The 17,331-nt window shown below is 30.7% G+C and overlaps 1 protein-coding gene across 4 annotated transcripts in view; it reads right to left on the bottom strand.

Moving 5' to 3' along the window:
* LOC112687955 (dopamine receptor 2) overlaps positions 1–16,686 on the bottom strand; it is a 177,871-nt gene extending 161,185 nt beyond the window's left edge. For all 4 annotated transcript variants that reach the window (XM_025560955.1, XM_025560956.1, XM_025560957.1 and 1 more), the window contains exons 1-2: positions 16,416–16,686; positions 3,403–4,710 (exon numbers count right to left, since the gene is read on the bottom strand). In XM_025560955.1, coding sequence (XP_025416740.1) covers positions 3,403–4,637 — 1,235 coding nt within the window. In that variant the 5' untranslated portion in view covers positions 4,638–4,710; positions 16,416–16,686. The remainder of the gene's footprint in view (positions 1–3,402; positions 4,711–16,415) is intronic.
* Between the last annotated feature and the right edge of the window lie 645 nt (positions 16,687–17,331).

The raw sequence follows: 17,331 nt of genomic DNA, 5'->3' as shown, positions 1-17,331 counted from the left end.
TACGAGATGAATGATAGATCTGAAGTTGTTGAGTTGCATGCGATGTCATTGGTACGTAGTAGTTCCTATGATAATTATCTCTATGGTTGTAATATTATTATACTGCAGGTGTATTGAACACATAGCGAGTCTACTTCTTGAACAATCATTTTATAGCATATATACCAGTGGTATTATAACTGGTATGCCATGATGTTAAAAAAAAATACTTAGCCAGCGGTGCGCAACCTTTTTTATCCACGACAATCAAATTTATTGTTAATTTATTTATTTTTATGAGGTGACTACCCCACCAACATTATGTAAGCGTATAATATGTAATTACTTAATGTAAACAAAAATTATATTTATATAAATTAAACCGTTACTTTTAGCCAATTTTAATATTGTATTTATTAAATTAATCCAAAGCATAAAAAAAAATTAAAGTTTTATAAAATCTAAAAAAAAATATAAAGTTATATAAAACAACATTATATTATATAACTTTTTTATTTGATGTTAAATGATTTATGCCCCCCCCCCAGGTTAAGCATAGCTGCGCTAAACTATGACTAAAGAAAAATAAGTTGATTATGGAAGAGGCATTTAGTGAAAAACACAATGTGCCGTGATTAAAACGAGTTCGAGGACCACAGACATAATGTTCTTCTGTTCTACTATGTTACGCACGCACGTCACACAAGCGTTATTAGTATTGTTAATTAATTATTCAAGAAAGAATCCGTGTCCGTTTGAATAAAAAACAACTACCTATGCGTTTGGTTACGGTGGATCGAAATCAAAATCATATATTACGTTATTATGTTGCCCACGGGCTTGTGTATTGGCGAAAAAAACTATTTCATGGTTACATAAAAATTACTCGTGTTCGCGAAAAGGGTCCGAATGAATTCAATCTAATAGATTGATAATATATTGCATCATTTTAAGTTAAATGTGTTTTATTTATGACGACATTTTTGTTCTCATTTAATGGAAATACTCGTATATTTAATTCATCGATACGAATGTTTGTAAATATTCAATTTTGCTGTTTAGTCAAAACTCTTATTGATTTATAACCGCACTCAAAAAAACTTGAATAAATTAAATGTAGTGCTGCATTTAAATATATACGGAGAACATGGTCATTATATTGTACTCCCCTTTTTCATTTTTCGGTTTGTATACATTTTTAATTCGTCATATTAATTCAATGTATTTTTTATTAGTTGGTATACGCGCCACTAATTCATCATTGTAAACCCATGATTTTAATTTTATTAACGGGTACACTCCAGGTATGTCAAAAATTGTAAAGTGGGTACATATCATTATCTCTCACTTGTATAGGTTTACCACCTCTCTGCACCGTTTATACATTTAATCGATATACATTAAATATAATATCATCCTTATTAGAATGGCATTTTTCTTTGTTTGAGTTTTGTTTTTGTTTAACATAATAAGGGTTTGAGTTTGTTATTCCCAGCGGATGGCGACACGAATAGCACTAATATATTCACAGGCAGTTTACCACCAAGTCACGTTGTCTTTTTCGTGTAATTGTTATTTCAAAGAACCGTTTTACTCGAACCGGAATAACGAAGAAACAATTTGAATATACTGGATTTCTTAATTTGGAAACCAAGTATGAGCGAAATTACATTTAGTAAATGATATTGATTTAAATACACGATGGATTTATAGCGGAAATCAATTCAAAGTTGAGTTCGATAAATATTCTAATAAAGCATATTTCAAATATATGTCGATATGAAAAACTGTGAAGAAATCTATTGAAATGACAAATTTTATTAACTAATTAAAACTTTAAATTTAATTCATCGTATTTTTTCTACTTAATCTAAACATATCAAGTAAGATACGAGTACAATTCAAAATTGATACGAATATCATTTTATAAAATAATATTTTTATAGAGTTTAATAGGCCTTTAAAATTTTTACAAGTTTCTATCAAGTCTTTCCAGCTGTCTCGATTTCTTGCTTTTTCTATTTTTATACAATTTTTCAATTGCTTAATTACTTTATCCAGTCAACATTGACAGAATCTTCCTATTAGCCATTTATTTCTAGGGTTCCTGACCAATATATTGCGCATAACGCTTCTTTCCGCTCGTCACTCATGACAACACATTCCAGTCGTTACGCTTTGAGATACTTCCCGATGTTTTATTTTTTGTATAGGTTGTCTAAATCCACGTTTTTCCTTCTTTCATACATCCATTTTGGATTTTTGTGGGTCCATGTTTTTTTTCAGAACTTTTCTTTCAAATGTTAATAGTATTTCTTAATTTCCTTACGTGAGGGACTATGTTTCATATGCGTACATGGTCACTGAACTCAATTAACAAGTAAATATATTTCTTTCATGTTTTTTGTTAACATCTTGGAGCTTAACATTTTGTTCATAAAATTCGTTTATAAGGTGTCAAAATAAATAAATAAAACTAAAAATTATAATGAAAACCAAAATATAGTAGCATCGGTTATAGTTTATAAAATGTATCATTGAAAAGTTTTTTTTTTTTTACAATAGGTCGGTAACTATATAACCGATCGATAACGTAATTTTGATCCCGGATTTCGGACAACATTTCAAATATAACATATGATTAACGAGGTAGAAAAAAATCAAATAATCGTCTGAAATGATCTTGGAATCATGAGCTTTACGAAGATTCAGACTGAAATAGAGTTATAAAGATGAAAAATATGCTAAAATTATCAAATATGTCTACAGAATTATTTAGGAAAAATTTGTCGTAACCTAGAAAAATTAAGGTCATTGGTAACTCCATTTCATTAAGTTCGATCAGACACAGGTATGAGGATCATACGAATCCGAACCGGTGTTTATACTTTAACCACTAAATTAAACCAATAATCAGGATATTATTGATGTCCAAAAATCATATACTATGGTAATCATTGTGACCATAGATTTATTATCCAAAGAGCCAAAATACATATTTATATATATATACCGAAAACATGTTATAAGCTCTACAAACGGTAATAACGGTAACCTTTTTATACCATTTGTAATCGGTGCTAATGGTTTGGAATATTATTTTAATTTATTTATTTATATATTCTACGGTTTTTCACATTTTCTTAAAAAAAAAATCAAAAGAAAAAACCACCAAGTACTTTTGGTACACGACTTAAAATCCGTGAAAGCTAATAACGGATTCATCTGTTAGGAATGACGGAATGGAAATCTTCCAACGGCGGATTCAGTTTGACCACTTCGGTGGTCGTAACGCACACACGGTCTAAGCGCACGCAAACTAAACAGGGTCGCCTCGCGCCACTCGACCACTCGGCCACCCGGCTGACCAGCTCCGGGATACGATTTACATTCACGATCGATAATCGGCTAGCGTGTTCTTACCTGCGGAAATCTCTGCTCCAGCACGCGTATATGACCGGATTCATGCCGCTATTGATCCAACCGAGCCACGTGACGACGGAAGATAGCAGCTGGTCCTTGAAAACGCAGCTCTCGTCGCAGAACCCGGACAGCAGGTTGACGACGAAGAACGGTAGCCAGCACACGATGAATACGCCCATGACGATGCCCAATGTTTTAGCCGCCTTCTTCTCGCGCGAGAACTTACTCAGCTTCCGACTCAGCGAGAAGTTCTTCTGCAGCTGGTGGGCACGCGCGTACCCGGCGCCGCTCGTGGCCGACGCGGAAGTGGTCGTGCCGCCACCGCGGTGTATGCGCAATGTGAGCTCCATGCGCCCACCACCGGCCACACCGCCGCCGCTGTCGCCACTCCGGCCACCGCCCCAGACGCCGTTACCACTCCGGCTGCCGCAACCACCACTGCTGCCACCACCGCCGCTGCCACTGCCACCACCTCCACCACCGCCGCCACCGCAACCACCGCTGAAGCCCGAGGTGGCGGATGACAGCACCTTGGTGCCCAGCCGCTGGCACCGGGTCTGCGTGACGGCCGCGGTGTAGATCTTGTAGTAAGTGAACACCATGACTAGCAGCGGCACGTAGAACGATATGGTGGACGAGAAGATCAGGTAACCGGTGCTGTTGGTGAACGGGCATGTGTGCCGCGGCACGGGTTCGGCGCGCACCAGCCGCCACCAGATGATGGCCGGGAAGCTGATGACGCTGCTACATACCCAGACAGCCGCGATCAGCCGGTACGCACGCCTCCGGCTCATCTTGGTCGGGTAGGTGAATGGGTCGGTGATCGCCCAGTACCGGTCCAACGAGATCACGCACAGGTTCAGTATGGACGCGGTGCTGAACAACACGTCCAGCGATCGCCACACGTCGCACGCGTTTATGCCGAACGTCCAGTAGTGGTCGAGCACCTCGTGCACCGCACTCACTGGCATCACTACCAGGCCCACCAAGAAGTCGGCGAATGCCAGCGACGTGATGAAGTAGTTGGTGGCCGTGTGCAGGTACCGTTCCCGGACCACGGCTATGATCACCAGGCAGTTGCCGAACACGGTCACCATGCAGAACAGCATCAGCACCACGGACAGCGGGAACCGTTCACCAAACGTCGACCGCCAATCGGCCTCCGACATCGCCGTCATCACGTCGTCGTACTCGTCCGTCACCCCGTCCGTCACGTTCGCCACCGTCCAGTTCATCGCGCCTTGTCCTCGATCAACCCTCGCAGCACATTCAACGGCCGCTGTGGCTCGTCATCGCTTCGACCCGTCACTGAAAAACATATGCGCTCGCGTTAATATCGATATTACGGGGACGTGACCGTTGACGTGTCACCGGGGATGGTTTTTCGAATGAAATGTTCGGTGAACCATTTTATAATGTTACACTTAACGTGTATCGTGGATAAAATTCAACAACGAATTACGGTAGCGATCGTTTTACAGACGGTCGAGGACACCCTGATTCGGTGTTCGTTAACGATACCGAACGTCCACCTATAGGGTTGTCTAATGAAATCGTTTCCATATAGCCGACTAGGGCTACAACACGTTGGAGCACTCTATATCCCTAAAAAGATACCACGTTTGGGCACTAAAATGTAAAATGTATATACCTTTGTTTAAAAATTATATAATATATGTACATACATCCATAATATATATATATCAAAATAATATAGGTAACATATATAGGTAAGTATATACTATATATCTGTATATACCTTTAATCCAGCGCGATGGTAGTGGCACGAAGTTAAGTAAAAAAAAAAAACCGATCAGTCATTACCATAGTACATTACACGAGCACGATAATAATAACCGCATTCGGGACTTCCTACGATAGTAAATATTATAGTAGAAAGCGATAAAATGCGTAATCACAGACGTTATCGAAAATATCGAAAATCTATTTATCTGTAATTTCTAAAGTTGTATTAATAGTGTTAAAAAATACAATAGATACCTATCCATATTTATTTCACCATAAGTCCATATCAAACAGTCAGTCCGTAATCGCTTGTCAAGTGTGTAATGCTCAAGTAAATATTCTTACCATGAACTCCATAGATACCTAATATATTTGTAACAAAACGAGGAAGACGATGTGTTCTGATACAGGGATAGGATAAGCTATGTGAAAATATACAATTCATTTAATAATTTCACAAAAAAATTATCACAATCATCCGGCCACTTCATACTGTGGAGGATCGTATCGTTTTCCGTAAACGCGATATGTAATCAAAACAAAACAATTTGATTAAATAAGGAATTAAAATTCGAGAAGTGTTTATAATTTATTATTTTTCCGTAAATTTATTTGTAACAAAGTAAAATAAATATTCCAATGCGTCACTTAAATTATTTTAGATTTTTTTTTTTTTTTAAAGAAACAAAAATGTATAAGTGTGTGCTATATTATATTATATAAGTAATAGTATAACATGCTATTGATTATATATAAATTAGTTCATAAACTTATAAAGTACATATACATACACCACATGTAGTTTTCAAATCAGAATCTTCTCTATGCGTAATTAAATACTTTGTATACCTATGAAATATACATTAACTATAAGAGAAATAATAAATAATACTTATATACTCATAGTTAAAGAAAACTTTGATAATTTAAATTTTTGGCAATTAGCAGGGACTTGTTAAAAATCATAGTAAAACGGTTTTTGCTATGTGTAAACTGTAATTAATATTCTGATTTATGTATAAATGGTGGTTGATCGATTATGACTACAGCAAAACATATTGCTGTGTCTCATATCCACCAATGAATTTTAATAGTATTCGTAGAAAACTATTAAACTCTAAACCAAGTACGTATTCTAATTAAAAATTTAAATTTATATGTTATTTAATTATTCAATCATAATATACTATACTCGAGTTAAATATAAAATGATAAAATATTAATCACGATTAATTTTTTATTATATCATGTAAACCAGAGGCCGATCTATAAATTATTGAGGTTAGGATTTTCCACGGGTTTCATCGTTAAAGGGGTCCACGCAATTAACTTATGTACTATATAAAAAATTTCAGTACCAGTAAATAAAATCATGGAATATTTAAATAATACAAATTATATTGATTAATGGTTACTGAACGTATATACGAATTATGTGATGTCAGCAAGATAGTATTTACCCTACTATTAACAAATGTAAAATATACAATATACGAATATAATGTTAGTTTCCTAACTTTTAACCGAATTTTACTTATTTTTTTCATTGTCGGTTACTGTAACAAGTGCCAAAAGGATATTTTCAAAACATAAATTAATTGAAACATACCTAAGAAACATCATGTTCCAAATGTAATTCAGTGATCTTACGATGATTTTGATAGAAAATAAGCGTAGAAATTTAATTTATCGTTGCTGATGAAGACGTTAGATCAGTATCGTAGTAGGAAAAAATAATTTTCATTATCAATACAAAATTATCACTATTATTATTCTCCTTCATCTTTCTCTCTACTATTTGGAGTCTACCAAAAATTATTAAAATTATTGTACAAAAAAAATTGTATCCACGGGCCTCAATCATCGTAGTTCCGCCATTGATGTAAATGATAACCGTTCCTTTAGACTCATATACCGATCAGGGGTTTCAGTTTTTAATAAATACTATATATTGTAAAAATGATGTTTAAATAAAACTAATTTTCATTGATTAACTCAATTTAAATAATAAAAAATTAAAAATTCTTCGTAAAATTCAATTTTTTTTACCATGGTTTTTTGGTATTGCTATATCTATATGTATAATTTGACAATAAAATATACCAAGTTTAAATATAGTTTACACATGTCCATTTTAATGTTTGATTATAACTAAATGAGAAAGTTAACATTGAAAATATATATTTTTATGTTACCGTTCTTTAAAAATGAATACAAATGCATTCAGTTGATAGGTGAATGCAATGTGAAGCTCTGGATATCAACCATCGAATTATGTTGAAATAAATGAAATCTTATTTAGTATACCTTTAAGATGAACATTTTATAAAAAAAAATACATTTTCGTATATAACGTCAAATTATAAATATATCATGTATGAATAAATTTTATTAAAGAAAAAAACATTAAGAAATGGTAGTGTTGAGGTGCTCGTTTTTAATTTTTTTATACAGGTTTGATCATAGTTCTATGTTTCTTTTGGTAAACATGAATAAAATAGTAAACACATCATTGTTAATCAAATGTTAATTTTAGGTAATACATTTGGTAATATTGATTTCTTTTTAATTATCTCTCGGAATTAAAACATTGTATGAAAATCAAATTGTATCATATGGAATTATAGTAAATAACTCTACATTTTTTTCATATATTTCTTGTAGCTCCTCACAACATATTTTTACTATGTATACTAAAATAACTTTAAATATCTGTAATTTATAATTACCGAGCGTTTATAAATAAATAAAAATAATCATAAAAGTATATCATGTTCTAATTGCATATTAAAAAAAAAAACATTTGTAGATTTTTATCAGAGTGTTTGGTATAAATATCTATATGAGTCTTCTATGGGTAACTTTTATTTGGTATTTTACAATAAATACCGAATAATAAAAATCAATAACTGCTTTTTTTTTCTGTAAACATCGATTTAAATTGGTTTTAAAATCAAAATAAATTTTAAAACGGTTCTATAAATACATTTCTTGTGAATTTTACCGGCTTCAACCTGTAGCTATTTACTAATGAAATAATTTTGATTAACAACATCGTAAACATTATAATATAATATTTGAATAGCTCAAGGTAAAACAGTGTCTAATACATAAACGATTTTAGTCTTAATTAAATTTAAAGTAAACGAGATATTTTGAACGGTAACTCTCTCAACACCATTGTAGTTATTATTATTTAAATCTTTATTGTAGGTATACAATGTTATATGGCTTATCTACTAAAAGTACGCCAAAAAATCTTGAACGTTTGACTGGCCTTAAAATAGTAATGAGATCTTAATTAGATATTATAATTTACAAACGAAATTGGTTAGGTTTACCATTATATAAAACGCATTATTAATGGCTAATTTACATCTAGGTTAGGAATGAATTAAAGTTTTACAGAAAAAGTTATACTATATATACTTTTAACGATTGATCCTTTTTTTGTAACAAGAAAAATATAACTACTTGACACATGTATACATAAAAAAAATACATGCGCACTATAAGGTACAGTTACTGGTGGTAACTATATCATATTCTTTCAACTGTCACTCATGTGTTTTAATGACACAGTAATCTGAATCTTAAATCAGACAAAACGAGGGTTGTGTAATAAAATGTTCCGTTTAGTTCTTACTGCGTATAATAATACGCCAAGACACTATAAATCATGTGTACAAATCTTTCGAAAATATACCCGATAACACGCCTATTTGAACGAGGAAATGGATTTTTGGATGAGATTCCAATGAGTTTACGCGGCCATACGTTTAAATACAGAAAATATATTAATGAGTAGGACGTATCCTGGTGATTAAAGTAGTGTAGTTTTAAAAGAACACGTTTCCGGTCTAAACTGATACGGATGAACTAGAACAAGAGATCTCTGGATCCGATGTACGTGAAATGACGTTGTCAAAAGCTTAGTGTGGACTAAAAATGATTGTTACACTCACATTTAGCCGGTAGGAAAAAAGTTATAACGATCAACAAAATTGCCAGCATATCATTATTTTTGAATTTTAAGCAGACGTACTATGTGTCATGCAAGATAGCTATAGTATTTATAAAATAATACTTTGAATGAAACATAAGCTAGAAAAAAAACAAAACTACAATAACAAAAAAAAAAAAAAAGAAATTAAATCAATTGCAGTGTTAAAAAAAAAATTAAAATATTTAAAAATTAAGCCAGTATTTTTAATAGAAGTTTATAAGTCATGTGTAACATTTCTATAGGATGCTAAAATATAAAATATATTAAAATATTATAATTGATGTTGATATTACGTGTTTTACGAGAGAAAGTATAAATATTTAAGCATTTATCCTCGTGTCAAATTAAAAAAAAAAAAAAAAAAAACGTTAAACCAAAATTATATTTAACTATGGTAGGATTAAAAAAATTAATTTAATTCATGACTCGATTAATCATGACATATCGGTACATATCCATACAAGTATGAGTATATATATATATATATATATTTTTTTTTTTAGTTATTTTTAATTATTTTATGTATTTAAGAATAATAGTATTATGTTCATCATTAATCTTTAATCGTCAAATGGCATACACATTTTTTAATAGAATTATAACGATTAATTATGACATGTCGATATTATTTTATGAGATTGAAAAACAAACAAAAAAATGTACACCAAGTGTACTATATTATTATTTTTCGCAGACTTTCTCATTTAAGCCAAAGTCATATGGATTCCATGTTCTTGAACAATAAAAATAACATTATTTGGACGAATTAGATAATACTCTACGAATAAAAGGTTAATGATTAATCACCTGGAAAGGAAGCAATGTATATATTTATTATTCTATATTGGAATTGTAGGAAAAGAAAATATATGGAACATAAAAATCAGATGATTTTATCGACGAAACTTAAGGGAATAAATCTGTAAGCATGCAACTTGGTTTCACTCTGATTATATTTTTATATTATAAGTTTTATTTTGATATTATTATTATAAAACCATTTTTTTATAGTGATATATTTGAAAATTTTGTATCTAAATACTATTTAAAATGTTAATAACACTCACCAATTGAATGATCGTACAACCAAAAATACCATACCGATTCTTTTGATATGTTGAAGGAAAACTTCATACTTTAAATAAGTGAACTAAGAAAATATTTTTCAAAAATCGCGTTTTTAAGGATTAGAGCCGTTTTGAACTTTAAATTGAATGTATAAATTTTTTACTTTTTCGTTACCTAAGAAATATTTAATTTTGTTTAATATGTTGATTTTAGTATTAACCGATTAGGTGTGTAATATAAATGTAATACATGCAAATTAATATAGTATAAATAAATAAAAATAAATATCATTAAAATATACAACGATCAAAATAAATAAAATATTTACACTGTTTTCGTTTTTATTAAAATCAACATAATTATCAAAATAAAATACTTTTTTAGGAAACCATAACGCTTAAAAAAATTATATACCCTGACGGGAGCCCGGAGCCCAAAAACTGTTTTGATTCTTAGATATCCGATTTTTAAATTTTTTTTTTTTAGTGCACCTATACATTATAATAATTAGTATATTTCCCAAAATATCAAAATGTCAAATTAATCGATATAGAAATTCTGATTGTACGATCAGTGAGTGAGTGAGTAGTATCTGAATTATACATATATATTCATAGATTTTGTGGAAATTATAACTACATATTTTATTTTATAGTCATATTAATTTTAAATATCGATTCTATTTGAGAAAAGAAAAATTATTAACAGCGTAAGGTTTTTATCCGTTTAAACAAGAGTAAATAAGAAGTAATTTAAATTTAAACTAAAACGTAACAATTAGAAATATATATTTTTATATCACTGTGAATGTATATTCGTTGAAAAGTTAAGCTAGTTTTGGAAAATAATCAACTATTATTAACATCCAAACAATTATAAAAATCGAGTAGGAAGAAAATCATCTAAATATCTTCGAGTCTTAAGTAGTAAGTAATATTTATTACATTGACAACGGTAATTGTTATATAATATATTTTTTTAACTTTTTAACATGGTTTTGGTTTTTCAAAAATCGTAAAAATATTCAATGGTGCTAAAATAATCCGATAAAAAACAGCTATAATTTGTATTTATTTTTATTGTATTAATACGTTATTCGAACATAGTCCTATTTTATGGTAATTTTACAAGTATGTAAAGCGTACAGCGATTGAAATCTAAAAAAAAATCAAAAATAACCTAAAATAGTCAAAGCCAAAGACTTCTGTGTTAAAATGTTTTGTGATACTGATCATTGTTTCGGTATTTTGGTGAAGAGATATCACAATGATATTCAGTAATACGAATGATTTGTTACCCCCACAAGTTTGCTTATTATCGACAGTTAAAATATGTAAATATTTCTACAACAAAAGTTCTCTTGTAAAAACTAAAATATTGAATTATTACTCTAAACAATAATAATAATATTAACAATGAATTTTTAGTAACAACAGTAGAACCTGTCTAAGATGCTCTCGCTTAAGACAATTTCTCAGCTAATACGCTCATTTTTACGAGTCCCTTGATTTTGACAACATTTAACATATAATTAACTCTGGATAATACGCCCTATGTTTCCGTATAATACGCTCGTCTTGTCAATGATGTTCATATAAAAATATATTGTACATACATATACTTTGTATAAAATTTAAAGAAATACCTCACCAATAATAACAATAACGATTAATAACAAATAGTAACAAATGCACTTGATTATGTTAATGAGCTAAGAAGATTAATTGCATCTTATGACAACGTTGACGAAACGTTGCATCATCTTAATAAAATTGAAAACTTCCTGCATTCAAAACATCAAAACTTTGAAACAATGAAAGATAGACGATTTTTTGAAATAGGTAATATAAATGTAATAATTTACTCTGCAAAGTAAAAAATATAATTTATATGTATATAACATGGATGTATTGTAATAAAAATTTTTTGTTCCCGCGTAATACGATTTCCCGCTTAAGACGCTATTTGTAACTGGTCCCTTGGAGAGCATCTTAAACGGGTTCTACTGTATCAGTAACATATCAGTGAAATACATTAAAATTGCAAAAAGAAAAAGGTTAAAAATTAAGTCCAATAATGTTTTGTGGAGAAAGTATGCTGGATTATTTGTGAAATATGGCGGCTAAAAGTGTTTTCTGGGGAAAAAAAATCGTTTGTTTTTTATGTAATCTATAATAATTTACTGTAAATAAAATTTAAATTGATTTATTTTATTAGTGGCTTATAGGGATGTATTGACAGTTCGTTAAAATATTAGGAGCATAATAATTGCTAAATTGAGTTGTGTCTGTATTTTATCGGCTGTAATCCATTTAACGGTTAAAATATTTTTATGTTGAATGTAATCTTTTATTATGATAATATGTGAATCACAGATATTTTTTAATTTACTAGTATGTTTGTTTATTCGTCCACAATATTGAAAAACACAATAACTGTGTTTATTTCGGTTATTATGCAGTAATATCATGAGGAATATAAAATATCCAAAAAAACGCTTTATCGTTTCATTTCTTTACTCATACGTATGTACATACACGCACAAAAAATAAAATGTATACGAGTATAATGTATGTCTCTATAAGACATTGAATTTTGAAATTTTCTCCTGAGGAAGCAAAAGATATCTGTACGAAATTTCTTATTTTTTAGGCAATCAAAACCGTTCAAAAATCGATTTAAAAATACAATCGGTTACACAATAAGTGATTCAGATAGTTATAGGTTGACGAGAAATCTGTAACTGATACGAAAGAGTGCGGCAGCGATTCACTTGAACTGAACCTATATTTAATACGCTCATAGTGGTTCGAATGCTTAAGGAACGGCTTACCACAACGGTATGTGGTTAAAATAAAACAAAGTTTGATCTCGCAGTTTACGACCGAATGGGAAAAAACCCAGAGGAAAGATTATTCTATTCCAGAGGTCTCCAAACTTAATTGACACATGTGCATGATAATTACTTATGATAATACACATATTTTTAGATTATTTACCGTTATTTGTGAGGGCGTATTTTCCGGGTCGTAGTTTGGACACTCTTGTACTATTCGATCTTTTGAACCTATGACCCGAAGCCGTGAAATTGAAACAGAATTCCCCGGAGAGAGATACTTGGGAATTTCGTAACATTATTGAAAATAATTCGTAAAAATCTCGTAGATCTCACCTTTTTGTGAAAATTAAAAATACAAAATTAAAGTTAAATTATTTTATATATTTATATTTAAAAAAAAAAAAAAAAATACAAAATGTAGTATTGTAATAGAAAAAAAATATTGGACAAACAAGAAATGTATGTGGTTTTAATTACCAAGTAACAAAACTTAAATAAGTATCAATCAAAATAATCAATAATTTACCATTTACAGTAGAATCTTTTGTGAAAAAAAATAACAAGTGTTGTACTTGTTAAGTCTTTCGTCATTTCATATCTTGGATTGGATATTTTTGATGAAAATAATACATTGATGGATAATGGAAATTAATATTTCGAACATTTTACATGCCACACGGTTAAACATGCAGTTGTTGAGCTATTATAAATTATAATGCGTATATATGTAAAAGTGTGGAAGTTATATGAAACATATTTTGAACAACCGACGATATCAAAAAATCGTCTGTCTGGAGCATCAACTGTGGTTGAAATTTTCTACCGTTGTCAGTTCAAGCATATCTTGTAAAATATACCCTTATTACAAATCACCTGTTTGATAATGTTAATCTTAAAATCATCTTCAATTAAAACGTACTTATCATTAGATAGGTACTATGATTGTTACAATAGGTATCGTTATCATACGCAAGAAAGAGTGTAGATGATAAATACTTCACATGTATTTGCGTAAGTACTGCGATGTATATCAATTATAATTGAATTTCCCATTATATCTTATACAGATCATTAAATAATGATTTATCAACAAATTAATTGCCCAATTGATTTTTGAATAATTTTTATTTCTTGTGATTAATTAACTAAAACACCAGATACTTGGTTAATAGCTGTATCAATTAATTGAAAAATATAAGTGTGCGAGACTTATGAGATAACAAAACACTGCATTATTTTTATCATTATTTAAAGACAGATCAAAGAAAGCAATGATAAATTTTTTAAAGATATATATTATAATATCAGAGCTCTTTTAAATTCTTATTTATTGTTTATTATCATGTTTCGGAAAATAATAATCATGCGAGAAATTGGTTTTAAAGGTTATTTCGTATCAACACTACCAAAATGAATGATTCTGAAATTCAATTAAGTTTAACATTTTGATTACAACTTCGATAGATTTGTAAAGAAGTATTATTCATTTCATTTACACGCAATCAAAGTATATTATAATGGTAGAATAAACGTTATAATCATTTTCCTCCCCAAATAATATTTCTATATAATTCGTTTTTTTTTTGTATCTTTTTTTTATAAAGCTTCGATTTTCAGCATTTTATTACTAGCAGTTATTTTATAATTTGTTTTGTTTCATTTTCGAAATAAACATCATAATAGTAAAATAATAATTCACCTAACGGTCATTCATATAAAAATAATAAAATCACATTTTTCTATCAACATTTAAAACTTTACAGATCTGAAAAATAAATCGTTGTACTGTCTATATAGGTCATTTTCTCAACACAAACTTAAAACATGATTTACGATTATTATTTGCCAAATTGAATGCTAATTAATTATTTGGCATTGAATTAGGCAATTAATTAAGCATAAAATAAATTATGTAAACTTCACTAAGATGTTGATCATCTTGAATGTAGTAAAAAAAGGAACCTTATTAAATTCAACCATTTATTTCTCATCCAAATAATGGTTTTTTGGAGTGTATTAAATTTGCATCTCAACTCTAACCAAGTAATGATCGTTCTTAAATAAAAGCTTTTCTTTGGTTGCTCCAAAAAAATAATTTACCTAATTTATCTACAAAATTAATTCTAACACTCTTAATTACCCGCTTAGAATAAAATCACTGTTCTATATATCATTTTTACTAAAAATATCAAAATTATGTTCCCTAAAGGTTCTGAAGTATTATGAATAAAATACAATAGATCCTTAAAAATAAAAAGTTAAAAATATAAAACTTATATGAAACAAACAGTATTCAAAACTTAATATTTTTCATTCTTTATCTAATAGAGATCACAACATATTTATCCGTTTTTTATTAGAATGGTTTTATGTTAAAAAAAATTAAAAATAATTTATATTTATATGATAAACATTTTGTATAATATTTAAAACGATTAGAAAATGTATTCAATTGAATATATAAATTAAGTCTAATAGTTTCAAGTCAGTAATTCAAAATTAATTAATAAACCTAATTCACGTTAAATCTACATTTTTTATCAAAACACTTGTGGATTCAATTTTTCTGAAGATGAAACATCATTTTTAAATGAATTAATTTATTTTGTGATTGAAATATTTACATTTTGTAGTTTTATATCAACAATTTATTAAAATACGTGTTTTATCAGTAAAACAATTACTTGTTCCTGGTAAAACGTTTACATTTTTATATTGCCGGCCGATAAATTGCCGCAAATATTAAAATAATAATGCAGTAGTAACGATATTAATTGAGCCAAAACTCGATTGTATTATCATTGCGATTTGTAAAGATACTATTACGAACGATCGAAAAAAGTCTTGATTTCAATATTTTGAAAACGTATTCAAACAATAAATATTTGTCAAAAGTATTTATGTGATAATATGTTAAATACAAACACACCTGATGGTATATATAGCATATAATAAAAACGCAATTCGTTGAGTGTATTTGCTATTTTTTTTTTTATTTTTTTTTTTTTATCTTGTTACTGTTAAACCTGTACAAAATTTACATGCACATGAATTTATTGTATATATTCGTGATCGAGAGAGAAGTACGCGAACATCGGAATAACCGTAGTTGTACTCAGATTTTTCCATTATATTTTCCTCGCTTCCTCTTCTCGATCCGAAAATTTCAATCAATCGGACCACCACATCGTCAACCGTGTCTCCGTTCGTCAAGTTGTAATTTTTTATTTTAATTTTTTAATTTTGACCCATGACTATAGATCATGCGGAAACACGGTACGCGCGCGTGCACCACGTATTTGTAACCACATTCTTTCTAGCACAAAACATATTTTGATGTATGATCTATTATACCTGCTGTTCACGTCGATTGTTGAACCCGATGCGTGCCGATTTCACCCGCACGTTCAAACGTACTCTGCGTACGGACAAAACACAACACGTGTGGGGGTGGTGTGGGAATGAAAAGCAAAAAAAAAAAGTTAATGATTAACAAACAAAGGATCGCGGTGAACTCGTGCACCACATCTCACCGGTTGCAATTAAGTGTGTCCAATTACCGTTGTATTATCGGGACGCCGATTTACCTACACCGATTCGTGTAAACGAGCGTAACGCGCGCGGCCCGAGAGCGCACTGCGCCGAGGCGATTTCACCCGCGCGGTAGTACTCGTCATCGTCGGCGGCGGCGGCGGTGGCGTTGGTGGCGACAATTTAACCCGATCGTAGGCGCGCTTTTGCGTATACACGTGTGGGCGTGTGAGCAAAGGGCCCGTTAAAAGGGACGACGTGTGCGGTCGACGTGGACAAGACTTTGGAAACGCCTCTAATAGGATGAGGGAGAGAGAGAAACAAATAAAAAGAAACAGTGAAAGAGACGGGCCCAAGTGTAGTCCGGCTTATCTATCATCGGACGACCTGCTGTTGCGGTATAAGTATGTCGTTTGTGTGTTGGTATGGTTTTGTTCTGATTTTATATTTTTTACTCGTGGAGTTTGAAGAAAGCACATAACAAGAATAAAACGAACGGTCCAGAAAAAATGCTAACGTACATATGCAGTGCACGTTCTAAACATTGCATACAGTCGGATATGTTTTTCCAACCGATTTCAATCAAGCATATATCGTTGCGTCGTCCAAGAACGATTCACCGACGATTATATATTTAACCATTTGTACTTATCAACCTCAAGGCTCTTTGGTCATAACGGTATTTTCATATCAGTAAGTTATACATAAGTCAGTATGTGGAATTGCAGTATAACGTGTT

Source organism: Sipha flava, unplaced genomic scaffold (assembly GCF_003268045.1).
Source record: "Sipha flava isolate LNK unplaced genomic scaffold, YSA_version1 36_pilon_pilon, whole genome shotgun sequence".
Lineage (NCBI taxonomy): Eukaryota > Metazoa > Arthropoda > Insecta > Hemiptera > Aphididae > Sipha > Sipha flava.
Note: the sequence above shows the minus strand (reverse complement) of the source record. Positions and strands in the feature narration are given on the sequence as shown.